The sequence below is a fragment of the Camelus bactrianus genome, chromosome 15, assembly GCF_048773025.1.
Source record: "Camelus bactrianus isolate YW-2024 breed Bactrian camel chromosome 15, ASM4877302v1, whole genome shotgun sequence".
NCBI lineage: Eukaryota > Metazoa > Chordata > Mammalia > Artiodactyla > Camelidae > Camelus > Camelus bactrianus.
The window spans coordinates 52,552,095-52,575,951 of NC_133553.1; the positions used below are offsets into that span (position 1 = coordinate 52,552,095).

Sequence of the window (23,857 nt, forward strand, 5' to 3'; positions counted from 1 at the left end):
CGGGACCACATGCGCTCTTCATCAGGGTAGTAAATTCAGATGGCTTTTTGGGAAGGGAGAGGCTGGAGTTGAGGGAGGGGAGCCGAGACCTGCTGGGCGTCAGCTGGGAGAGGGGCCCAGAAGCTCCTCTCAGCCATTGTCATCACCCAGGGATTCTGAGATGACCTTTCTTACCTCATTTTCATATGAGCTCACAGCTCTCTGCACACATAGTGTCCCAGGCCCTCGAGCCCTCTTTGTGTGATAAGGTAAGGAGCCGCTCTTCTCTTCTCAGCGATTTTGGGGAGAGGAAAGTGAGGCACAGGTCACTCTGTGATTCAGCAATTGCTTTGGAATCTTCTGTTTCTGTTCCCCCTCCACCAGGGGGAATTCACACTGTAACTGATCTGCTAAGGCTCCCTGCCTTAAAAACCCACAAACAAAACTCCTGTTGGAGTAGGAAGCCCGATCATTAGAATAATGAATGGTGTTACACAACCCCTGGTCAATATTCTGCATTATGGAGGGCCTCTGTCTGTAGCTCTTTGCTAGTCACTAGGGTCCAGTTTCAATCCCTGTCCTCAGGAAGCTCACAGACCAGTCAGAGCATTTTTGTAATAGGATTTGAATGGATGTGTGTGAGGAAGAGGGATGCTTTATACACCTGCGCAGCAGAGAACGCCAGCCCTCCCCACTCTCCTGGGGTTGCTGTGAGAATCAGTTACATAATGTGTGAACTCCCGCTGAAAAACACAAACTCCTAATTGATTCTAAGAAGTTTTTGGTAGGGAAACAAACAGTGAGGCCGTCCTTGTGCTCAGGTCCACTCAGCTGGTCTGGTGTCCACTGACGTAGGAAGCTGAGAACTTTGAGTGACAACAGGCAGCATTTTATTAAATTCTTATTCAATAATAAGACTCTGTGCCATTTATTATGTGCATTTCTTCACTGCACGCCCAGAACGCTAGAGATGGGCACAGATGTTATCTGTTTGCAGATGAGGAAACCAAGGCTTGGAGAAGTGAAGCAACTTGCTCAGAGCCAGCCAGCCAGTAAGTGATGGGCCGGGCAGGGACACCCGGCTGTATGTTCCCAGAGCCCCACACTGCACTGCCTCTCGGAGGTAGCTGTCTTCACAGGAGGACCCAGGTGTGGCTGGGTGCGGAGGGAGCGGTTGGACCAGGTCTTGTAACAGCCTACACATTTTCTTGAGTCTGCTTTGAAGCATCTCCCTCAGCGCTGCCTCCTCAGAAACCATCCTCCCCTCTAGGTGTGAGATTTATGATGTGGTTTCCTTCCTCCTGCCGCTGGAGGTCAGCTTTTCTCCCCCGGGGTGTGGCCCCCGGGGTTGCTGATGATCTACTGTGCTGCCCACCTGTGCTCAGGATGGGTCACATTCGTGTCACCCCGCGGCAAGCTGGGGTGCTGCTTGGGCCGGAGCCGTGTGGTCTGTCTGGCTTGGAATTGGAGGTCACACCCTTACAACCACATCGCTCATGAATCTAGTGTTTCCTGTGATGTAAAAGTTAAACCACAAGCTGCTCTCTCTTGCTCTGAATGTGACTTTTTTAAAAGAAGTTTTTGTGGGCTTATCAGCCTGAACTAGGTATAAACCAGGTACCTTCAACTACATACAATTTTTCCATCCAGCAGTTCTGTGAGGTAAGTGGCATTGTACCTGCTCTGTGGACTCAGGAGCCTGAGGATCAGAAAGGCGCAATGAGGTGGCCAGGTTCTTACCCAGCAAGTGACAAACTGGGTGACTTCATGAAATTCTGCAGCAAGAGGGGGCCGTTTTCAGCATTCCTTTGAACTTCAAGCACACGCTTTTTCTAAATAGGTGGAGGCAGAGAGCAGGGCATAGTGTATGTGTCTGGCAGCACATGGCTGAATTTTATTGATTTTAATTTTTGTTTCAAATTTTGTTTAAAACGTGTATTTAATCATTCTTACTTGCATCTGGCCAAATTCATAGGTGTACCACTTAACCTAACATTGAATGAAATGCACAGCTTGAAAATGGAAGGCTTACCAGTAGGTTTCTCACATGTCAATTTCTAATGAAGACTGTTGCAATTGATGAGTAAATCCTTGCATTAAAAACAACACAAGCTGCTAATTTGCTTACCATTGATATTGCAAGGGGCGTGGCATTGCAGGGACGGGTAACACATCTGCATACCTTGAAGGGCAGAACTGACAGTCACCCACGTGTCGATACAGTGTCTGGTGAATGCACTTGGGCTGTTTGGAGGGATGTTGAGCCATGTAACAGCCTAAATTCAGGTGATACTGAGCCTCAGGGCATGGACATGGATATAGACCCACTGCTAATACTGTGAGGGCTCTGATCCTGAGTTGTTGGAGATGAGCTGCTTGCAGCCAAGCATCTCTTGTGATGAAGTGATGTGGTGGGGACTCAGCAGCAAGCAGACTGCTCGGCTTCAAGGTACCAAGGACTCATTTGAACCTGCCCACAAACCTCTGAACCAAAAGAGGGAAAATGTGCTTACCTACATTTGGAGAGCTGGGTCCCAACATGCCTCTGCTTAGGCAGTCATGGAAACCTGGGCTTTCTTCCTTTCTCCTGGGTGAGACAGGAATTAACCTGCAGCACAGAAGAAACATGCTTGGGTTGGTGCTCAGGGCAGGTTCCAGAACCTGGTTCAGTGTAGGTTATGGCAGCAGAGTTAGAGGGAAGGGTGGGTGATGGTGATGGTTTGCATTAATCCCTGTCATTACCCAGGTCAGTCTGTTCTTTCTGCTGCTCCCTTGGCTCAAGGAATGACTTAAAGCTGGAACACTGATGAGAGGTGTACTTAGGCCCAGGAAAATTGCTGTTGGCTCCAGTTTCTTTACTTTGGTGATAGAAATATTGATATCCAGAAATTGTATTCAGAGCTCAGCTGTCAAAATCTGGAAGTCAGTCACTTATAAGGTGTTCTGGTCGATTCCCCAGTTCCTACTGACTGTTGGAATAGAGTAGCCTCTGACTCCTAATTAATGAAGAATCAGTGCTGTGGGTGAAGGCAGGATGAGTTTTTAGAACACCTTTGTAGCTCTAAGATCTTTAAAGGAGCCACCAAATCCATCTCACCTGTTCATTCGACAGTTCAGCAAGTTACAGTGCTGTTGAGCACACTGCAAAAACAGGGGTAAGAGACAGCCAGGGTCTCAAATTACATTCTAGAAGAGAGTACCAGGTAGAAAGTGGCAGGTATCCTACGACAAACAAGTAACACCCCTGGGTTGTGGGGTGTGAGAGAGGCTTTTTGGAGAAGTTGACATTTGAGCTGCAACTTTGAATGTGACTAGGATTAGGTAATGAGATCATGGGTGTTTGGGGGTGTGGATGGGGTATGACCAGAGGGAACTACAGACCCTGAGGCATGTTGGGGGACTGGCTAGGCCTCTGCCTAGGATATGATGTATATGTTTACCTTCCATTTCAATTATTAATGCTCATGATTATTAGTCAGGGGTTTTGCTAACCCTTTTTGTTAGCCAGCATTCAGCTAATATTGGCACATGTATAGGGAATCAGGTGCTTAGGAGCTGATGTCGGTGAAATGACCTTGCACAAGCAACTCACCTGTCAGGAAGGGTTGTTAGATCATCATCTGATGCAGATTTAAGGGCCTCTGCAAATGGGTGCATGGAGGGTACTACTGGCCATCCCACGGTAACTTTCATTTCACCAAAGGCTCCTCCGAGACTGCTGGATAGATGCCCACTGCTAAAAAAAATACCGCAAGCATTTCTGGCTTCTCTGTTCTCTAGGCTCACAGACTTAGTCCTGTGGTGGAACTAACAGGCTAACAAGGAGAGTGAAAGCAAAAGAAAAATAGATCCTCATGCAAAGAGAGAAGGAAAGTAGGTTCCCACCTAAACTCTAGCCCTGAGGTGGTGGTGGCGGTAATAGTAATAGAGCTAAAACGTCTTGTAACTTAATCCTGGGACAGTGCTGTTCTAAGTACTTTGCATGTATTGACTCCTGTGCTCCTCACAGCATTCCTGTGAGGTAAGAATTATCTCCATTTCAGAGATGAGGAAACTGAGGTACAGGAGGCACATTGCCCAGGGACGCTTAGCTGGTAGGTGGTAGAGTCTGGGTCCAGCCCTGGCAGGCTGCGCCTGGACTCTGAGAGTCTGTGACCATGTTGCCGGACTGCCTCTCCAGAGCATTTCCCACATAGTGCTCAAGGCCCGTGCTCTTGTAGGTCCCAGATTAGCATTTCATTAGCACCTGGGAAACCTTGCTTTGGTGAAAGCAATTGCTGAGAGGTGGAAATTCCTGGCCCCATTCCAACTGTGAGGGATTTGCTGACTTTCGCTCCTAACTGGCAGCGACAGTGAGAGGCAGCACGATAAACACATGTAAAACTCAAGTGTTGCTTGATCTTGGAAGACTTTGTTTCCTTTTCTTTGATGGCACTTTGGTGATTCTGGCAGAATAGGAGGTACTGAGCTGACGGTGCAGACTCTTCGATTTTTTCCCCTGGTGGTACAAGTTATTTGTCACTGCATCATGAACCCACCATTCTATTCTACCACTATTGAGATTTTGTCATTTAGATGCTTTGCTTTGGTGGTGGTGTGTTTGTTTGTATTTGCCTGGCCTTTTGCCAGCATACAAAGTTATTTGTGAAGGAACTTTGAGAATGTGGAGTGAGGGGTCCCAGTCCTGAAGTAGAAATGTGGAGCCTGATGTTGGCTCCTAAGGTACCGGCTCTACAGAAGGTAAACCTGGAGCGGTTTTCAGCGGTGACGGCATCACCTAGGAGCATGGAGCTGGGCCAAAACCCACGATGTAAGTTCAGATGCTTGGAGTTTGCTCATTTTTCTGGACTTTAAACATTTGCAGCTGCTGGAGCATTTGTTGGTGTTATTTAGGCCGAGTTGCCTTTTTGTTCTGTGGTTTTCCAGCGTGTGAATAAAGTAGATAATCCCTATTTCTGGTCCGGCTGCTGCCAAGTGTAAGTGAAGACTTCCAGCTGCTGTTCACCCCCTCACCCCCGGCCACCTTTTGAGTTTCCCTGTAGCAGCTGTAAAACCAGTTTTTAAGAGGGGCACCAGTTCATCCTTATTTGTTATACCCTAAAACCACAAGCTTGATTTTGTTTGCCATCCATTGTGTTGTAAATTTGGCATAAAAGAAGCAAGAAATATATGTTTGTTTATACCCCACCTAGTTTAAGAAATGATTTAATTTAGCCTAGGCGAATGTCTCCTGACTGTCATTTGTGTGTGTGTGCGTGTGTGTGTGTGTGATGGTCATCCTGCTGCTGAGCATTGGGAATCACAAGACTCATCATGGGATCGTTCGGTTGGTGAACACTAGGGTTGTTCTCTTCCTTGGCGCCTCTGTCCAGAAACATGTGAATGCCTTTCTTGGGGAGGTCTGACATTGTTAGACTGAAAGGTGCCATGTCCCTGCTACAGTTCTTTTTTGCCCCAAGAAATTTTCCTTTGAGGGTGCTGTAGGAAAACCCTCCTATGTGGTGAGTGTGTATGTCGTAAACTTCCATTTTGATCTCTTTGGAGAGTAAAGCTTATTTTACGGATTTTTATAGTTTAAGTGATCTCTTTTACCTTTGAGATACAGTGTACTTAAAGGGTAGAAGGAGCTATGACAAGCATGCAACCAGGATGAATTGTATTAGTTTCCATTCAATATGTGGTACGCCACGGCTTTAAGAGTGTCACCCAAAGAGACAGAAAACAGGATTATTATCAGTTACCATTTTTTGAGATTGATTCTGTAGAGCTGACAGCCAGATGTGTCTTCGATATTCTATAGTACACGAGTAAAGCATAGAATATCACACACCAGATGTTTCTGAAAACACCTAACTACCCATCTTTCACATTCAGCATGTAGGGACTGTAGCACCCAGTGAGGGTCGCTTCATCCCGTTACAGTAGGAACAGCACAGTTGGCCAGAAACTACTGTTCTGTTAATGCCAGCACACTGGACAGACCAGGTCCTTACCTAGCTGGGGCACATCAGGGTCGCTGAGCGTTGCCGAGCGGTCTCGCTTTTGAATTGGGAAGATGTCTCCCTGTAAAGAAAAGCACCTTTGTGAGGCCTCATAGCTCCTGATTGTTGACCTTTGGGTTTAGAGACAATGCCAGTCTCAGAGGATTGATGAGAAATGTCGGAACCAGTTCTGGCCAATGCATGAAGACTAAAGTGATTGTATTGTTTGTCAGGTCTTTCGGGAAAGTACAATGTGACAGAGATCCTAAACCAGTAAAGGTGAATAGCCTAGAGCACTTTTAACTGTCTTTACTTTGGAAACAGGTTATAAACACAAATCTCTGCTGGACTTGAATGAGTGTTTTATTTCCCCTTTCCCGGAGTAAGAGCTGCTGACAAGAACAGCTCTCTGGTGTTGCTGGGACAAGCCTGTATGACCTTCCTTCTGTAAATAATTAACAGGGGAATATTTTCATTTACATTAAATCCATATATGAAAGTGGTTTCCAGGCTAGTTCTGACAGCCTCTGGCCCCTGCAGGGAAGGAAGCTAATGCTGAAATAATTTAGGCTTTCAAATGGAACCCTAGAATATTCTCTTCAAGGCAGTGATGGCTGCAAGGCAGTTTTTCTTTGAAGTAAAACCCAGAGAGTGTGAAGGTTACTCTGAGGTGACTTTATTGTTACATAACAGGTAGAGTTTGCTTCTTGCTGGTTTGCTGAGTGGCGGAGGTTAAAGCTAGAACTATACGTGGAGCTAAAAAAAAATCACCTGAAACTTTTAGGAAACCAGCAACATTTAAAGGCTTCTGGCCCACTTTGGCTGGGTACTTTTCACTTTCAGTGCCCACACTGACTCTTCATAGCCTGTTTCTTGAATACATAAAGGACAGATACATTCACATTATTGGGAAAGCACTTTGAAGTACAGGCCTTGTCAGTTGGGAGAATCAATAGTATTGCCATCAAGTATTTATAGTAGTCAAGACGTGGAAGCAATCTAAGTGCCCATCAGTAGATGACTGGATAAAGATGTGGTATACAATGCAATATTACTCAGCCATAAAAAAAAGAGTGAAATATTGCCTTTTGTAGCAACATGGATGAACCTGGAGATTACCATACTAAATGAAGTAAGTCAGACAGAGAAAGACATACCGATCATATATCACTTATATGTGGAATCTAAGAAATAATACAAATGAATCTGTATACAAAACAAACAGACTCACAGACATAGAAAAAAACTTATGATTACCAAAGGGGAAAGGGGGAGGGAGGGATAAATTGGGGATTAACAGATACACACCATTATATAGAAAATAAACAACAAGGGATTTACTGTATAGCAAAGAGAACTATATTCAGTATCTCGTAATAACGTATAATGGAAAAGAATCTGAAAAAGAATATATATAGTTGTGTATATATGAATAACTGAATCACTTTGCTGTACACCTTTAACATAATATTGTGAATCAACTATACTTAAATTAAAAAAAAAAGTATTGCCATCAGCTGCTTAACAAAAAAAATCTTGCCTCCCTCATTGTTTCTTGACAGAATGAGAATGTTACTGCCAGTAACTAGTTAATTCTGAAAGGACCTGGGTTCCTACCATGCAGTTCCAGAAGTAGCAGACCAGGCTACCAGGATGAGATGCACACATAACCAATTTAATGATTAATGCAGGATGGAGAGCAGAGGCGTTGTCTGTTGTCATTAAGTGCTTCTTCATAATTCATAACCTTTTAGCTATTCTTAGCATTGGGGAGGAAGGGATTCTCTGAATTGAGAATTCTCAATGAGATCTTTAGTGAGACACAAGATGGTAACTATCCAGCTTGCCCAGCACGTGGTCGTCCTTTGATGCTGACAGAATTTGGTGTTGCTCTCAGGGCATCCTGGCTGTTGCAGAGCTGCGGTGGCCTCTGGGCTCCTGCAGTTACTCTTTTCCAGTTGCTGAATCAACCCTGGGGAAGCCAGCATTCATGCTTTGCTTTCTTTGCCTTTTTTTGTTTGTTTGTTTACATTTTATTTGCCCTGGGACTACTTTGAGGCTTTTCAGGAATTTTCTGGGGGTGGGATATTAGCCCCACAGTTTAAGAAAACTGTCCGAAGGCCTGAGCTCATAACAAGAATAAAACCCTTTTTCTCTTGTCATTACTGCTTCCTCTTCACCAACTAATTAGCCAGCTGTTGCAGGTCTTATTAAACTTCATTAATCCTGAGCATCTGTCTATCGGAATTGCCTCAAGATAAAAAGGGGAAACTCAGCTAAACATTTTTGTTGCTGCCGCTAATTACTAAGAGCTATACTTTTTATTAATTAATTGCTCCACTTGCTTTCAGATCTGAATGGGGACCTTTCCCCATGCCAGATAACAGGCACTTCACTCTCCCCAGGCTGCAGAGGTGCTGCTCTGTGGTTTGGTACATGGGTGCCTGTAATTATCAGGGCCAACAATAGGGTGGCTCTGGAAACAAAGTTAAAAGAAAAACACACCTGGAAGTCTGGCTGTGTGTAACCTAGCTTGTTCAAAGCCTTCAGTTGATATTGATGCTTTTTTAAAAACAGGTACAATCTTAAATGATCTCATCTGTTATAGCAAAACAATTGCAAAGCTAATTTTCTTGGCTTGTTGGTTCCACAGTCTGAAAAATAAGTTAAAGGGTGGTTAGGATGGGCGAGAGTAATGGACGTTTCTGTGCTGTGGCTGAAAGTGATGTGTGAGACGGAAAGTGCTGATCTTGGGTTTGGATTGGTGGTGACTGAGAGCAAGGCGAATTACACTTGTCCCAGATGTGAGGCAGGGGAGAGGGACACCTCCCTTGATGAGAACTGAAGAGAGACCCTGATGGAATTGAAAGAACAGTTGAAAATACGGAGGATTTTTTCTGATGAGGGCTTCTGCCATCATTGAATTACGAGTAAAACTCTCACTTTTGGAATTGTTAGGAATTAAGCTGCAGGGTAACTTAAGAGACTTACTTCCATGTGCTCCCTATAGGTGGGGGAAGAACAAATCCAGCATTCAGGCTTGAACCCCATTTCATCACAGTTGCAGTGTAAGGTCTGTGCTGGTGCAGAATTCTGTTTCTGGAGCAATGGGGGCTGTGTTGTCAGAGCTTGGGTCAAACTCCTGGGACTGTGCTTGCTTTGTGACTGTGGGCAAGCCACTGAGCCTCTCCGAGCCTTACTCTCTGAGTTTACTCTGAGGCACAATGTTTGATGGTATGAGTACCTGCTTCACAGTGTGGTTATGAGAATTAATTGTGGGTGAAGTGCTTAGAAGGGTGTGTGGCCCTTACAGTAAGTGCTCCGTAAAGCAAGGATGGGGGTGGGTACGGGAGATGACAGTGGACATCCCCATATTTTAGGATCATGTCTGTGGAACGTCCCACTCTGTAGCTGAGGTACTGGTGGACCAGCCCCAGGCGGCTCTTATCTTCTCCCTGCTGCTGATGGGGGACGTCTTCTGGACTCATCTCAACTGTGAAGCTTTGACCCCTTGACTCACCACCGGTCGTTCCATCCTTCCGTGCTGTTCCTCATTACCGTGCAGTATAATTACCTGCCGTTGAGACTGGTGTGTCATTAAATGTAAACTGCTCCAGCATCTCTCTGTATTTCCCATTGCTTAGTACAGCAAATTACAACCACTTTTGAAAAGTGAAATTTGTCTTTCCTGTAGATTAAGTCTGAGGCACAACCCCCAGTAAATAAAGGGTATAAAATGGAGCATTTCTGACCAAAGTGCAGGTGAAAACGTGGTACTTGGAGCCCGACCTCCGGGAACCTGGTTTGAAAACCACTTGCCTAGCATCCTGTAGACTTACGTGTTTCTTCAGGGAATGTCACTTATTTTTGTATTAATATCCTTGGTTGCCGGTGTACTAAAAGGAAGTATTAATATTTGTTTCCCTTATTCTGCTTATAAGTGTTGTATAGAGTTCAGTACTGATTTAGTATTCTCCAGAAGAAAGACATGAACATTCAAGGTGGCATTTTATTTATTTTAAAGTACTCATTGAAGACAGCATTTCATGTATGCCCTTTCTGTGGTGCCCTGTGAGAATTTGTTTTCCTCCAGTGAGTGCCCTTTTAATTTGTGCTTATCAATCTCAGACCCACTGGTGAACCTTACAAAGATTTATAAATAAAAATGAATTGTGTGCTTTCCCATCAAATGGAAATGCCCTTTATGTAATTTTAAAACTGGTATCTGCTCATTTAAAAACAACAAATGCTGCAGAAATACAGAAGCAGAAATGCCTTCTGCATCTGGTTCTACTCCCTTGAGATAATCAAAGTTAATAGTTTGAAAAGTATCCTGTACCTTTTAATGTAATTATTGATATTTAAATAAGTAAATATTCATAAGATCATGCTAAATATATACTGTTTTGTAAGTAACAGCTTCATTCATGGCCACCTTGCTAAGCCTGCAGATTTCCCTTACTCTTTTTAATGTGTACGTACTGTTCTTACATATGAATACACCATATTTTAATCAGTCAGCCTGTTGATTCATTTGTTTCTGGTCTTATGTTGTTTCTGCTATCTGTTTTTTTACAGTTATTTTTGAAACTGTTTATTTTTATTTGCATTTCACATCCTGTACTTTATGTGCTGTGAGAGTCATTTCTAGAAAGTAAATATCTACAGGTGTGATTGATAGATGGAGGAACGTGCATTTTAAAAGGTCTGAATCTGCTCACTTACCCTCACACCAACTACATACTAGTGTGCCTGTTTCCCCAGGTCCTCAGTAAGTGACAAGGTTTGGTTTTCAAGTTCAGGGAACAGTTCGTTTCACCTCCTTCCATCTGGTCCTGGAAGTGGAACTTCTATCTGCCACCCCAGCGGAACATCTCTGGGCCTCCAGCCCTCCCCACCCAGTTCCAAGATGATTATCTTTATAGAGGCTGTTGCAGAGAAACAGCCAAGGTCTTTATTAAGCAATAAAGTGTCCCTGAGAACAAATCGGCTGTAGTAGTGGTCTTCCCAGGCCGTATCTAGGTACCTAACCTTAATACATCTCCTGTGACAGGGTTGGTTTCTGTCCCCCATTCCCCTCCCGACAGGCAGAGCTACAGCAGCCAGCTGCCCACACCTGTTGTAAACCCCCAATTTTGTGGAGTGAGAGTTACCACCTTGCTCATAGGGATGGGAGGGAAGGGGAGGTGGGGACCTGCAGGTGGGTGTGTACTTTGGGACATTATAAAGGTCTGCGTTCTGTTCTGTGGGAAGAGACTTGCATTTAAGTTAAGCAACACTGTGCAACAGGTTTAATTTTCCAAAACAAATAGAACAATAGAAAAACTGATCGCCCTGTTTATGCCCCCTTTTGTTACTTTTTTCACTTGAAAAAAAATTAAATTAAGGGAGATAACTAGTTTTAAGCTAAGAAGGTTCAGTGTGATCCAGATCACACCTTGTACATTGTCTTCTGAAAGCCTTGATTAGGGTTCCTATGAATGGAAAACAGGTACTGATTGGGGGGGGGAGACCAAAACCAGTGTCAACTGTTAACTGCCCTACCCTCTGATTAGTGAGAGGGCTCCCACCTGTTGACTGGATCATTATAGGGGTTGAATCTGAGGTCATTTCCTTCTCCAGTTTTTCCTCTCCTCCTTTATTAAAACAAGATAACGTACATTGTGTACTTATAGAATCTGCCCGCCAAAACTCTGTACTGTGGCCTTGTAAGAAATCTTGTGTAACCATTTATTCTGTATGTGGGGTTGAGGAAAGCCACAAAAGAAGTTAGCAGAATTGTTTTTTAGTGTCTGACCCTGTGAGTGATAACTTTCTCTTTTTCCTTTTGACACCTTAAAACTAACTAAATGGTAGTCGAGTATGGGTATCAATTATCCAGTGCTGTGAATTCTTAAGGAATTGAAAATTGCTCCTTGACTTTTTAAGGAGAGAACTTTTTCCAATAGAAATAGTTGATAGACATTATTATATTTATTAGTTTCAGGTGTTCTACATAATGATTTGATAATTGCATATATTATGAAGTGATCATCATAAGGTAAGAATTCTTAATGCTGTTAGGTGCCTTTCCAGTGCCTTCATACCACTTACTCCATAAATGGTTGCTCATTGGTTGATAGATTAACCCAAGATGGAAAAAAAAAATGATAGTAGACCTGTATGGCTGAATGTCAGATACTGGTGTGTGTAACATTTGCTGTTCTGCATGGAATAAATTTCCAAAGAAGAGTTGGCTGAGTTAAATACATAATCGAGAATTGGGACAGAATTTATCATTCAGTAATTACTTCTTGGATCAAGAATATGCAATTAGAAGTGAAATTTTGGTTTGATGCCCTGGGATATAAGTTAGAAAACAGTGCTAAACTCTAAAATTATTTAGTTCAGCCCAGAGAGAAGCTTATCTTAATAACATTATGAGTTTTGTTTTTTAATCTTGGCACAATCATTCGTTATTTCTGAAATCCAAGTGAATTTGGACACCTTCCCCCCAAACACACACGAAAGCTTGGGCTTATTTAATTTTGGAGTTTGGCATTGAAGTTGAGACAGTCTTACTTAATTTATTATTCTGTCATTTCAACCCTGATAGTTTCTGCAGTGCATCATGGTTATAGGCCAAAAGGGGTTTAGGTGACTGATTCATAATGCTCCCTAGGACAGAAGCCAGTTTTAAAATTCATTTGTTTCAATTGTTTTTAAATATAAGTTCTCTTCTCATTAAGTGGAACCTTGTCTTCACTATATAGATCCATGTGATAACTGGCCGTCACTGTGGCTTTTTGTCCAAAATGCCAGTCCTTTGCAGATAACATTTACACACATACCCTTACTTGGAGAACTTCCATGATATCTTAGGTTTTCTTACATGGGGGCTTCCATAATTCATTCAGAAATGATTATTTTAGTAAATGCTTCACCATCCATGGAAAGCAGACAGCTTTGGGGTTACCTTTGGGTCTTTGCTCCTTCCTTCTTGTTTGTGAGTCTTCCTGGTTTAAAAAAGAGTCCCTTGCATCTTAGCTTTTTGAACTCAAGGAATTACAGTTAATTTGGACATCCTCATTGTAGAGATGAGCTATCAGGAACTATCCCAAGTGGCTGGAGTTGGTGCAGTCATCTTGTTGGCAGCATCAGCCTTTCTGAAAACACTATAGTAAGTATCCTCTTATATCCTGAATGTCTGACGGTAATGGCACTCTAGTGTGTGAGAAAGAGTTCTGTTTTCCTCCCTGCACTGTTGACCTTAAGAATTCTGGAAAACTGGAGAAGATCAAAACATCATAAGCAAGGGCTAAGGGTGCACACTATTTGATTTTTAATTTACTGGCTTAGACCAACTACATGTAGTCCACAGGACAGAATGGCTGCCCTTTCTGCATGAAAAAAAGAGACATAGTAAACTTGTCTCACCACCTCCAGTTAATCTCAAGATTTCCTATAATATAAACCTACCATTAAGCCCTTGAAAATGAAGTAAAGGATTTTATCTTCACCAGTGAATTTGTGTACCACATAATCGTCTGGTTTAGAATATATTATCTACTGCTTCTTTAGTTGTTGCTCAGAGAAAATTATACCACACAGACACACACCTTCAAATACCGCAAATGAATTACCTTCATAAAGTCTCGCTTTTAGTGGACCTACTATGGTTTTTGCCCTTTAATTCTCTCCTAGTTAGTCTGTATTAATGTTAGCCTTCTGCCGTATAAGTTAATTAAGGATGCGGTGTCTGTTCAGTTACAAGCCTCGTCCATCTTTTGAGGACATGAGAAGTTACCCCCAGTCCAATTTGGACTTAATGTTTCATCGTCTTCCTTCCAGGGAGGGTTGAGGGAGGAGAGGTGAAGAGTAAAAATGCCCATCAGAGTAGGAACAGAGGACCTGAAGCTTGCGCACCTGGAGGGGTGGGCGGTCTGGGCGCGGCCTCCTGGCTCTCGCGAGAAGAGAGGTGACCTTGCGTTCCAGCCCGAGGCGCTCACCACGCGTCGCCCCTCCTGACCGCCTAGGCAGCTCTGTGAATCCTGTTGTGCCGAGGGAACAGTTAAGTACCCCTCGGCTGAGAGGGCCCCAAGTTCACCCTCTACTGACCTGGCACATGCGCCGTGTCCTAGTAACGTAACTCCAAAAAAAGCGCATGTGGCCTCCGCACCTCAGCCTGGCTACATGTCCTTGAACGCGGAAGCTGACAAGTGGGTCTGCGACCAGTGACACATGTTTTGAACCAGGAGTTGACACACTTTTTCTGTAAAGGGCCAGGCAGGAGCCCTTTGAGGCTTTGCGGGCCACAGAGAGTCTCTGTTAAATCTGCTCATCCTCCTCTGGCGCCTCTCCCCGACCCTCGGAAGAGGGGAGAACCCTTCTGGCTCCTCGGCTGTCAGAAACAGGCTGTAAGGCCCAAGTGCGCCGATGCCCGCTTTAAATTTCAGTCACGAAGGAACTGAGCTGAGGTGGACGGCTGCAATTTTTGTGCTGTTTGGGGAAGTGACGTCTCGTTTCCCTCGGGCAGCGTGTGGCGGCGCTCTGAGGGGGCACTTAGGGGCCCTTCAAGGTTCTGGTCCTGGATGTGCCTCCACCAGCCTTGCGCCCTCAGGAGAGTCACCGGAACCTTTCCCGGCCTTGTCTAGTTAGAACTGGTGGCTTCTAACGAACCAGGTAGGGTGAAGGAGGAGCCTGACATGGGTCCAGCAGTGCGTAGGAGCCTAGCAGGACCGACAGCATCCTTGGTCCTCCCGGTTCTGCCCGGCGGTGGTCCTGGCTGCTCCCTGCTGGCCCGCCCCAGGCCCTCAGGGGGAGGAGCAGAGTGGCAGGCTCATGGATGGCTTCCCGTCTGTGGAGGCAACCCATTTTCAGGCACATTGAGCCAATGGTTTCTGAATATTTCTTCCTAAGGTCCCGTCTCTGTTTTCCGAGACTCATATTTTTCCCTCCTGGTTTTGGCTTCTTCGCTGCCTCGTTCACCCTGGTTCTCGCCATGGCTCTCCTGTCGGAGAAATCTGTGCTGTTGCTCTGCCCACTCGCACTCAGAGCTGGAGCTGGCCCCCACCGTGACCTCAGCCTCCTCCACCCCTGGGTTTCTGTGGTTTACGACTTTAAGGGGCTCCCCTTGAGGTGATAACCATGGTAGACATGGGGGCAGGACCCCTGCAGCTTGGCCTGCTTTCTCAGTTCAGCACTGCGGGTGTCCTCCAGAGGGTCCCTGCAGGGCCTTGGTGTCCATGTTGACCGCCCAGAAGAGAGACCCTCTGGAAGCTGTGAACAGGGCCTGCTCCTCTGACGTCAGCTGTAGGTGCCTTACAGAGAGTTTGGGGTGGTTTTATAGTCTGCCATCAGAGTGTTAAGTGTTAGCAGAGAATGGCATGTTTGCTACACATGCATTTAGAACAGATGTTTACATGTGTTTTGTCCATGAAGTGGGTTAAACTGTTAGGAAAAGTATTTTAACTCAAGTTCTATTTATATACAAATCAGCAAACATAAATTAAAGGCCCCCAGACGAATTCGTCACAGGGCCTTCAGTCAAAAGATTAGTTTCCTTCCTTTTGCTGCCTCAAGATAACAGTTTGATTCTCTATTATCAGTACAGCCAGTTGCCTGTTTCCAGTTTCCTGCTTGGTGTATTTTGCCTGTTGCTCATGGGAAATGTTTTATTTATTTTTTCAAGCCAAGGCACACAGAGGGACTCCACCCTGCTGTATTCTTTTGTTTTAAATTAGAACTTTTTTTTTTTTTTTAAACAGCTCAAGGATTGAGCTTAAATGAATCAGTTAAAATTAGTATACTTTAAGTCTTGTGACTATTGGCCTGTTTGGGTCACATTAAAATAATGTTGCAGTTACAACCTGATGTGTTTTACGGCTTCACTCTTACTGTATGGGTATATGGTGGCATTTGCCCCAAAACAAAATGAAAACAAATAAAATTTTGTGAAACTTTTTAGATTAGCTTTGGACTCCTTTTAATCTGAAAGACAGTACCACAAAACTGCATATTCATCATTTATCAGACCCTGAACTACTATTACAGTTCAGTTGTTAAAGTTTTTAGTGACCTAAGAAGATAACATTTAGCTATTTGGGGCCTGTCTGTGTGATTTGGAATTTTTTTCTTCGTTAACAATTTCATTGGGACCATCAGCAGCAGCAAGATTCAAGACTGTTTTTTGGGCACCCACCCTGCCAGGCACATGCTGAGGCTCTAAATGGATGTGAATTGGGTCCCTGCCCTGGAGGCAGTTATACAGGCTAATTGAGGAGATAGGACACAGGATACATAATAAAAAGATAAGAACGAACTCATCCCGTCAGTGAAGTCCTTTTGGAAGAGCTGATCTTGGCCTGGGTGCTAAAAGGAGGGTGAGAGAAGAGAAAGTACCTTCCAGGTTAGGAGGGTGGTGTAAGCCAAGGTGGGAAAGAGGACTATGTGAGATGAGAGCTGAGAACATGATGAAGAAGATCTCTGGGGTTGGATGGAACATGAAGATGAGTGCATGTCACGGAAGATCCCAGGGAAGCAGGTTCCCTGGGAGAGGTTGCTCAGGACCCTTGAAAGCCAGGCTCAGATTTGGACCCTCTTGTAGATGGCTGGGGGCCGTTGAAGGTTTTGGTTCAGTGGCGTAACTTTGAAAAACCACTGTTTGGGGAAGACAACTAAAGGCGGTGATGTTTAAGGAGGGTAAGGAAAGGCACAAGGCAGAGGATTTCAGTCACTGGGAGAGGTTGGGGCCTGAAAGCATCCTAATTGTAGTGAGCTTTTCCCTCCAAACACCCAAAATACATTGCTGAAATCATTCTCTTAGCAACTGATCCTGTACTGCTTTGCAATATCTTTTGTTATTTTTTAACTTTCTGTTTAGTTTCTCCAGCTAGACTTCTAGTTCGTGGAGGGCATGAGAGCTTATCTTATACAGAGAGTTCTGCATGCAGTATGCGCTTTGTAAATACTGGAGCTTATTAATACTCTCAACTTCAGATCGGTCCTTACTCGGCTAGCTCTCTAGTGTTGTTGATTTCAGTAGCCAGTTATGTGGATGTGTTCATGTTATGATTGCTTTATCTCCTTTTGATTTCTTTCTAGCTTCCATCCTTGTACCACTTTCCCTCCTATGAACTCAAGTCTACACCTAACTTAGCTATGTGTCTATGCAAAAAAAAAAAAAATCATACAACTCTTAAGATAGGCCATTATCTTAGCACAGTTGAGGAATATCCTGATAGAAAATATTATTGGGTTACACCAGCAGGTTCAGACTGTTTGAAAAGTAGAAAAAAGATTAGCTCCCCTCAGCCAGGTATGAATTCAGTCTTTGAGGGAATAATGAATGGGGTCATTTGTCAGTTCTTATTTCTGTATTTCCCTTCTTTTCCATCCAGAGATGGTTACCTTCAGGTCTTTCTTCCTCCCTGGCTCCCAGCCCTTTCCATAGCTAGGACTGTGGCATATGGTGAATATGGTTATGTTTAGCATTCTGTACAGAGTGTGTTGCAGAAAGACACTGTACAGTCATTTCTGTAACACAATGCCCTTCTGTTCATCAAGGCTATTTCTCTATCCTGTAGCTTAACTCATGTTAACACCATGTTTGTTTTTCCAGTTACAGCCAATTCTCCAGAGTAAATAACTATTGAAGTGTTTCAACCTTCCAGTATAGATCATAGTCATTCCCTGAAAAGAAAGGAAGTTGATTAGGTGCTTTTAGAAGGGGATGATGGAGAGGATATTCACAGCCCTTTGGTTAAAATTAAGCAAATATGTTTCTCTGTTCTAAATATCTCATCATCTTCTGAAAATTTTAAGTTACATATCAAGAGCAAAGGAAAGTGAATCTTGGTACTTGGAGGAGAACATGTAGCCAAATACTCTGATCCTTTTAACCCGAACAGTGGAAGAGACAGAGCAGCCCAAGGGCACCCAGCGTACACCAGCCCCACCACGGCTGGCTGGTGACACTGAGCACCCCATCACCTCACCAAGCCTAGGGCTTTGCTGGAGATCACGATGCTAATGTCCCATCTCCCTGACAGAGTTGCTGTGCAGATCCAGTAAGCTTTGATAAAGTATAAATTGCTGTTCAAATGTGTGATGGTGTTACTGCAGGCCCGCCATCTTGTAAAATTCTGTTTTCAGGAAGGAGCACCGTGTTAGAATGTCATAATTGGCGCCTTCCAATCAAAAGCTGACGCAGACGTGGCCTCTCAGTCAAGATTGAGTTTTTCCATTTGCTTCTGTGGAGTTGCTATGGCTTAGCTGGCTGGACCTTTGCACTTAGAAGAGCTTCTGATTCTTAGGTTCTCAGGGTTCCAGAGGCATGTTGGTAAAATTTGTGGTTCTGGCAAACTTATTTTGAGAGCATCTTCCTGACCACCACCCCTGCACTGACGCACAGGCTGCCTCACAAGGCTCCCTCCTGCAGAGGGCTGCTGGTTTCTTTTTGCCCTTTTTTTTTCACATGGTTCTCCACTTTTCCTGTCTCTGGACTGCTGGTGCTGCAGCTGCCTCGAGTCCAGGCTTATATCTGTAGTATACAGTGATACTCAGGTGACCAAGAGGTGGCCATGTCCTCAGGTACCATCTTGGGTTCCATTCTGCCCACCCCATGGTGACAGTCATGCAAAGAGGGGTCGGTGAGGAGTGTTTGGACCTGAAGGCCTCTTTGTGGAGGAGTGAAAAGACCTATTTTCCGTAGCTTCAAAGGTAGAGTGAGCCTGGATGGGCTCAGAGTGAGATCAAGACTTCAGGGAGACAGCATCCCAATAATTGGAGCTAACCAGTGATAGAGCGGCCCCTTACACAAAATAAGGACTTGGGTTAGGATGGTGAGATTACAGATGATCCTTGATTGTTTATCTTGTATCACTGATCCATGTTTTTCCTTTTTTTAATGTTGTGGCAGAGGCATTATTGCATAGTGATTGAGAACCTGATCTTTGGAGCCAGCCTGCCCTGGAGAGTTACTAGATCCTACCTCATGGAGTAGTTAGCGTAGAGCACACAGATCAATACCTGGGACATAGTAAGTGCACAGTGAATGCTATTATTATTTTAATAAAAAGTAGTAAGCCATTTTCTTCCTATACAACTATTAACAATCTCCTGCTACGTATACAGTTTCCCCCCGTTTTTTGGAATTTTTAACTAGCCGGTCCAGGTGCAGTAGAAGGGAGTTTTTGCTTTTGAAAGAAAGTTAATTCAGATGACTGCTAAAGCTTTGTTCCACCCTTAGGAAATATGATTCCATGCTCCCTGGTAAGTTTCTCCAGTGGTTTGAGTTGTTGAGAGGGCTGCTTTGCTGGGGAGAGGGAGAGGTAACCAGGGTATGAGCAGTTATAACACGCCGGGCACTTTGAGGTGAACTTCACATCCTCTCGTTGAATGTCCAGAGCAACCTCTAGGTGAGTCCCTCGACATCTCGACATCAGTGTAATGCGGAGTGAGGGCAGCACAGCTGAGATGCTCACAGGGAGCAGCCATGGGTACCTGGTCCTTGGAGGCACAACCTGTGGAGTTTGGGGCACAGCTGGTGGGACCTGCCAGAGCGTCGGGCTCCTTCGGGTCAGTTCTGGGGAAAGGCAGGCAGGATTTGGCTTGAATAGCAGTACAAGGCCCGGGAAGGGGAAAGGAGGGCGGAAGTGGCATGGGGGACAGAAATGCCTATGTCACACTTACCCAGGCCAAGCCCACCCCTGTGTTTCTCCCTCTGCCTTTCAAGGAAGCAGCCAGCTTTTTGTGGGATGAGCAGGCCCGAGGGCAGGGAGTTTCTGCTGCCATCAACCAACCAGCACGCCATCAGGATCAAACACCCTTTGATGCGAGTAAAGGGAGTCATGAATGAATAGCACCCCAACTCAGGTGTCCTAATGCCAGCTGGGGTTGGTGTAAGCCCAGAATGTCTGAACTAGGGTTTCTCAGCAACCCCCCTCACACACACACACACAAAGCTCTACTGATATTTGGGGCTGGATACTTCTGTGTCATGGGGGCTGCCTGTGCCCTGTAGATGTTTAGCGGCATCCCTGGCTTCTATGCACTAGATGCCCATGGCACCTGCCCCCCGGTTGTGACAGTCAGACCTGTCTCTGCACATTGCCCAATGTCCCCTGGGGAGCAGAATCGCTCCCCATTGAGATCCACTGGTCTAAATAACCAAATCAGAAGGGATCTTGGGAGGGCTCCCTTTTCACCTCTCCAGAGTCGCTCGTACTTGAAGAACTAGGAGTGGGTGCCTTTCCCTCTACAACTCCCACCGCCTCCTCACCCAGCTCTGGCTTGAAGTTGGAAGCATGCCTGTGGACTGTCTTCCTCTGTCTGTGTCAAGGGCCTCCAGCTCCTCCTCGGGCCAGCATCTGGCCTAATCTGCCCCGGCCTCGCTGGGTTGGGAGTGAGGGGTGATGTCATTGCGCCTTCCCAGGAAGGGTGGAACAAAGGACGGAGTCCCCAAGGACCAGGCAGCCTCATCCTCAGCTGGCCCCCTGCTGGGTAGATTTTCTTCCCTCCCTTCCCCTCCTTCCGGCCTCAGAAGGGTTTGTTCTTCACCAAGCACTCCATTGTAAGAGGACACGCTACACTGGCTCGGCTTTGTGGCTCTTGACTGAGCCCATTTCCCGCCCCTAGTGTGTCATGAGGGTGTTGATTCTGGTCCAGTCTCTGGATGGAATCTTCCACGCCTTTTCCAGTGTGGTGGTACGAGCCCGAGGAGCATGGACCCTCTGCTTTTCCAACACATACGTGCTCCCTGGAGCCTATTCCTGATGCCAAGAGCAGAATAGAGCGAGGGGAAGGAGGAGGGGGCAAGAAAGCAAGCTCTCACTCCTTTCTTTAGCTGTGTTTTTGAACTTGTCTTCCTCCTCTTCTTTCCTCCCTTCTTCTGGATTTCCTGAGGATCAGCACCAGCCCCAGGGAGCCCTCAGCCCATTCTGTTTCCTCTCAGTTCTCTCTGCTCCACCTGTGACATCTTCGTTGGGAGGAGGGTTAGGCCTGGGCTGTGACTCTTCAGGACAGGGTGCTGGGGGTGCACGTCGACTGTCTGGAAGCAAATCCTCGGAATCTCCTTGTAAAGGAACCTGTTCATTCAGAGCCTGAAAGAAGCTGGGGTGTTTAGGTAATATGAGATTCACCCAGAGGAGTGATAGTTGGTGGAGGACACATTTGGTACTTGTTTGTTTAGAAATAACTTAATCCAAGCAGGTTTTCATTTTGATCTTATTGCCTTGATAGGCTGGGTGTGGTAGTGACTTTGAGCCCCAAACCCTTTAATTACAGCCTAGGATACCCATCAAGGGCTTTATTAAAGACATTTCCAACTCCATTGTAGCGCATAAAAGATACCATAATTTTAAAAAGTTGACCCTAAATGCATCTGAACCACAAATTACCTTGCCATCTGTGACATGTATCTAGGAGAAGCTTCACACATCTGTGTACTCAGCTCTGGACCTGCTCTTTCAAAACAGACAACCTTAGGCCAAAAAATACAGCTCTCATGTCACTGTCATAAAGTTACCCTCCATCAGGATGATTGGTGGTTAAAAATGCATGGGATCTTTTCTCTGTGACCCATCGTGATGTTATTGGTGCAGCTCCCTTTTCAGTCTGTACTGTTCCCCTCACTGCCTTCTTTCTTCTTCCCCTAGCCCTGCCCTTTCTGATCCTTTGTCTGTTTTTGGTTGTCCAGGGGGAAAGGCCCTCTTTTCCTCTGGCGGGCTGTTCCCTTAGGGGAAGGCTGGGCAGGGAGGAGCTGCTGGCTGTGCAGGTGGGTGGCTGTGTTGGCAGGTGCCCCGTCAGCCTCACCTGCCAGGTCGGCAGCAGTAAAGGCTCATCTCTTGTTGTCTCTGCCTCGCTCCCTGCCTGTGGTGGGTGGAGACCTCAGCGGAGCCTTCCAGGCTGACATTCCCAGGATGCTCTGGCCAGCCTGGGAACCAAGGACACCAAGTACACGCCCCATCAGCAAGGATGGCTTTTATGTTGCCACTCAGTGGAGTTGAAAGCTCGTGTATAAACTGCTCGGTGGGTTTGGGCTTAACAGTGAAAGAAGAAAGTCTCGGGTCCTTTTGAGACAAGTTCATGCTGATGGAACTAGAAGTAGGATTAGTGTCTGATGGGCAGCAGCTCTGTAGAGAACAGTCGGGGAGTGAGTTGTGGGTCCAGGGCACATTTTGTGAGCCTTTGTGGAAGGTCTTCAGCAGCCTGCACTGAGAACATTCTTCAGAAGCAAGGAAATGGGAAGCCTGTTTGTATGGGATGTGAGGGCCGGTTCTAAGCACAAGTGTCTACAGTTTTGTGCTTTGAATTGGACAGAACTTGATCACTGAGGCTTGAAAAACTGATACTGTTTCCTGGATGACTTAGACGTACAATTGCCACACTTTAGAGCATTAACTGGCAGCTGCCTTTTCGTCAAATGGTTGAAGTTTGGAGATGATAGTGGTCCATTCACTTCATAGAAAGGGGCACTGAACCCAGTGTCTTAGCACATTTTTTATGAAACCTCAGGCCCAGGCCCTGCTCTCCCAGTGCCCGGCCGAGTCTCTTAGTACTTGACCCTGTTGCTAGCCTTTTTCTTTGTTGTTCACTGAACACACAACTAAGCGGGTGAAAGGGTCATTGCAGATCAAGGTCATGAGTGACTTATCGTCAGGCATTGCCTGATCCTTTGAACACAAGGGAAGCAATCTCTTGCTGTCTCCTGAGCTTTTCTGTCCCACATCTTTCTGTGTACTTTGTGCTTCCCCCACACTTGCATTTGGAGGAGTAATAGCTATGGCATACACTTAGGAAGCATCACCAGTCAAATATTAATTACACTGCTGGGCCAAGCTGCAGAGGACCCCACTGTGACCTTCTGCATCCTGTTGCCTCTTCAGCAGAGGTGGGAGAAAATGAAATTAATGTGAGCAGAGGATACTCTGCTGGTGGTTATGCTTAGAGCTCCAGTGTTCAAGGATTGTATGAGTCCTCTGTTCCCAAGTTGTTGACTGTGCTGAAGAAGAGCTGCATGTCCCTACGGTATGGTTTTGCTCTTCTTCCTCTGGCTGGGGTCTCGTACCCCAACCAGTACATGTCGGTTGCTGCCCAGGCTGTGGTTGGTGGTAAAACAAGCTCTCTTCTGCTTGCAGATGAACGTGAAGCTGTGCAGAAGAAGACCTTCACCAAGTGGGTCAACTCCCACCTCGCCCGGGTGTCCTGCCGGATCACAGACCTGTACACCGACCTTCGGGATGGACGGATGCTCATCAAGCTGCTGGAGGTCCTCTCCGGAGAGAGACTGGTAAGTGGGGGTGCTAAGTGTCTTGCACCGCAGGTGGGAGTGTGTTTTCTAAAAATCAAGTGTGGGCTTGTCGTCTCCTGTTGATTTCTGCAATTAATGGTATTTTTGAGGAAGAGACATTTGGTAAGTTAGATGAGCACTGAAGCTGGGGAAAGCTCCCGTGTAACATTCTGAGTCTGGGTGATTTTGTTGAACCGTAATGAAGCAGCCTCATTTTGGTCAGAAAGATCTTGGCTGGTGTCCCCTGTTAAACAGGGCACGGTGCTGGAAATTTAAGGGCCAGGCTCAGGGGCTGGCTCCAAGATGAATCTGTATCCCTTGAGATCATGGAATAATTTTAAATTGGTGTCTTTATTGATTCTCTGGAAAATCTGAGCTGCCATTTTAAGGTGGCAGGAATTCAATTCAGAGGTCTCCGGCGTTTTTTGCTTTCTTCCGCACACTCTTTATTTGAGGAGTGGCGGGAGAGGCTGGTGTTTTGTCTCCTTGGAACCTTGGAGCTTCTGATGAGTTCACCAAGCCTTTTTGGGCATGTGAGTTGTTAGCCTACAGTGAAAATGTTATCCCCATTCTGTTTCCCAGAGCTACCACAGCTATCTCTGATGTGATTTTTGTTTATGAACCTGAA

General features: G+C 45.5%; 1 protein-coding gene across 6 annotated transcripts in view; it reads left to right on the forward strand.

The window, feature by feature from the left end:
* The window catches only part of SPTBN1 (spectrin beta, non-erythrocytic 1), a 184,551-nt gene that overhangs the window by 94,434 nt on the left and 66,260 nt on the right, over window positions 1–23,857 (forward strand). For all 6 annotated transcript variants that reach the window (XM_074341141.1, XM_074341142.1, XM_074341137.1 and 3 more), the window contains one exon: window positions 23,078–23,229. In XM_074341141.1, coding sequence (XP_074197242.1) covers window positions 23,078–23,229 — 152 coding nt within the window. The remainder of the gene's footprint in view (window positions 1–23,077; window positions 23,230–23,857) is intronic.